The following is a 2,373-nucleotide window of genomic DNA, read 5'->3' on the forward strand; positions in this document are numbered from 1 at the left end:
AGAAAGAATTTCAACAGCAAACCCACACGTACAAAGAGCCCTCGGCCTCATGGCGCTCTGCTCTCGCAGCCGACAGCTCTGCTCCCCAGCTGCCGGCAGTCTGGAGCCCTGGTTAATTAACCCAGACAGCAATCAGCTCCCGGGCGCAGCGCAAGCAGACGCCGTTTCTGCACTCTCAGGATTCAGCCCCGTATTCCTGACTGCATCATTCCGTTGCCCGTGGAGGGGACAATTCCTACTGAAAACCCAGCGCGATCCCGCAGATTTCAGCAGTTTTGACGGGAAGGGGTTACAGGGAGACACAGCAGACCAGGATCAGCTCTCCAACAGCCAGCACAGCAGGGTAATATCCAAAGGTATTGCTCTGCCTGCTCCCGTGGGCATGCAATCGCACACCGCCTGGTCTCCAAGGCATGAGGCACATCCCATATGACCCATCATGAGACCAGTCAGGCACCAGTACAAGATGGATTTCACTGTTGCACACAGCAAACCTGCCCTGGGCTGCTCCGTAAATCACTGGTTTAGCTCCAGTCCAGGGCATCCAAGACTTTAAGTCTTGATTTTCCCGGGGAGGTGGGAGGAGGGATTTACTTACACAGCCCTAGAAGGCCAAGTTTGCTCCCATGTGTTGTACACCAGCTCTGCTCCCTCCCCAGCCCAGCATTTCAGAGCATCAGTACTAGAGCCAGCAGCCAAACCCAGCTGGCAAGGGCACAGCAGGACTTGCCTTCCCTCCACCGAAACACAAACAGCAAAAGGGGTCAAGTTTTGTGACGGCACAGGGAGGTGCCACTTGGCTTGTACCACCAGGAGGGTGCCAGCTCTTGGCTGGAGAAAACTCAGCCCTTGGATCCATGGTGGCTGGCAGCAGAGCCATGGGCAGGAGATGGAGCGTGGCAGGGGACAGCTGCTGTTTGCCAGCAGGGACCCCTGCACCCAGCCCATCCCTGAGCTCTCACACTCGAACAGCCGGGGGAGGGAAGATGCCAATCTCCTCCCGCAGGGACTCCACTGGCTGCTCCCAGCGCTGCTCGTAGTAGACGTTCAGGATACAGCTGGCGTTGCGACCACTCCGAATTGCCCAGGGGACCAGCTCAGTGGCCAGGACCTGCAGCTTTCTGCAACAAACAATACAGGAGGTGACGGTTTTGATTTCCATGTTTCGATTTCCTTCTCCAAGTCCCCATTGCAGGCAGATGCCAAACTCATGTGTCCCATGTATCCTTCCACCCTTCTAGCATCCCTCCTGCTTAACTCACCGGGGAAACTGAGGCACAGAAGAGGACAGTGTGATGGGAAGGTTACAGTCATCAGCCAACCCAGTAACAAAACTTAGGCTTTGCAATCCCCAGACTGTGCTGGGCCACCAAAATCGATGTGCTGGGGCAGGGAATGGCTGTCAGTGTGGTGAGGGTCCCGCTGGCCCTCAACATATGCCAGCCAAGGGCAGCCAGACCTGGGCATTGCTCCTCCTGCCTGGCACAGGAGATCCGGTGCTGGAAGCAGATGAAGCACCAGGTTTTGTTTCAGTGACTGGGCAAAGGCGTGCCTCTTGCTGCCACCACTTCCCTGGGCCGTGGGGACAGAGCAGCAGGTTCACACGAGGGATCCCTGACTGACTCTCCCTGCAAATAGCAGTGTCCCCTCTTCACCCCCAAAGGACACTGGAAAGCATCATCCAGGCTGGCGTGTCCCCAGGGCAGAGACTCCCTCCTCATACCTTGTGCTGAGACGGACGGGACCGAACATTGCTCCCAGGACACACATGGGCAGCCCTGTCTGAACGGCTTCGAACCACTTCACCACGACCTCGCCTGGGAGGGAGCAGGGAGGCCGTCAGTGGGCAGGGCGCCCAGGTTGAGGGACAGCCAGGGCCACATGCTCCCGCAACACAGGCTGCACCAGCTGCCCCTTCCCAAGGATGGCTCTGCACTGTCCCCTCCGCCTCTACGGCAGGACTCAGGAACATGTCCTGTGCCAAGACAAGCCTTGTTGTGCACTACCCACCCAAGAGAGATGTCCTGACACCCCCAGGGGAGCAGCACCCCACAGTCAATGCCCCGCAAGCTTGGGAAACACCTCCTGGGCAGGCTGGATCCCTGCAGATCCTCAGCAATGCAACTGCCAAAGCCTGATCCCCCGCACAGCTCTCCCTGTCTCATCACAGGCTCAGCCAAAGCCGGTCCCCATGGCTCACCAGCAAGGCTCGACTTGCTATTGAGTCAGCCACAGAACGAGGGCAAAGGACACGGGGAGATGGGCAGATCGGGAGCAACCAGGAACCCCCCACTTCAGCTTTCGCTCAGAACTTGTGTAACATCCCTCCCTTTGTACCACCCTCCCTGCCAGGCAGCAAACAAACACCCACCC

General features: G+C 58.2%; 1 protein-coding gene across 1 annotated transcript in view; it reads right to left on the reverse strand.

The window, feature by feature from the left end:
- Positions 1-958: 958 nt before the first annotated feature.
- The window catches only part of COQ4 (coenzyme Q4), a gene marked incomplete at its 5' end in the record, with an annotated part of 4,312 nt that continues 2,897 nt past the window's right edge, over positions 959-2,373 (reverse strand). The window contains 2 exons of the mRNA XM_010139606.1: positions 959-1,121; positions 1,724-1,817. Of these exons, the coding sequence (XP_010137908.1) occupies positions 959-1,121; positions 1,724-1,817 (257 nt within the window). The remainder of the gene's footprint in view (positions 1,122-1,723; positions 1,818-2,373) is intronic.

The sequence above is a fragment of the Buceros rhinoceros genome, unplaced genomic scaffold (genome assembly GCF_000710305.1).
Source record: "Buceros rhinoceros silvestris isolate BGI_N320 unplaced genomic scaffold, ASM71030v1 scaffold2867, whole genome shotgun sequence".
NCBI classification, from domain to species: Eukaryota; Metazoa; Chordata; class Aves; order Bucerotiformes; family Bucerotidae; genus Buceros; species Buceros rhinoceros.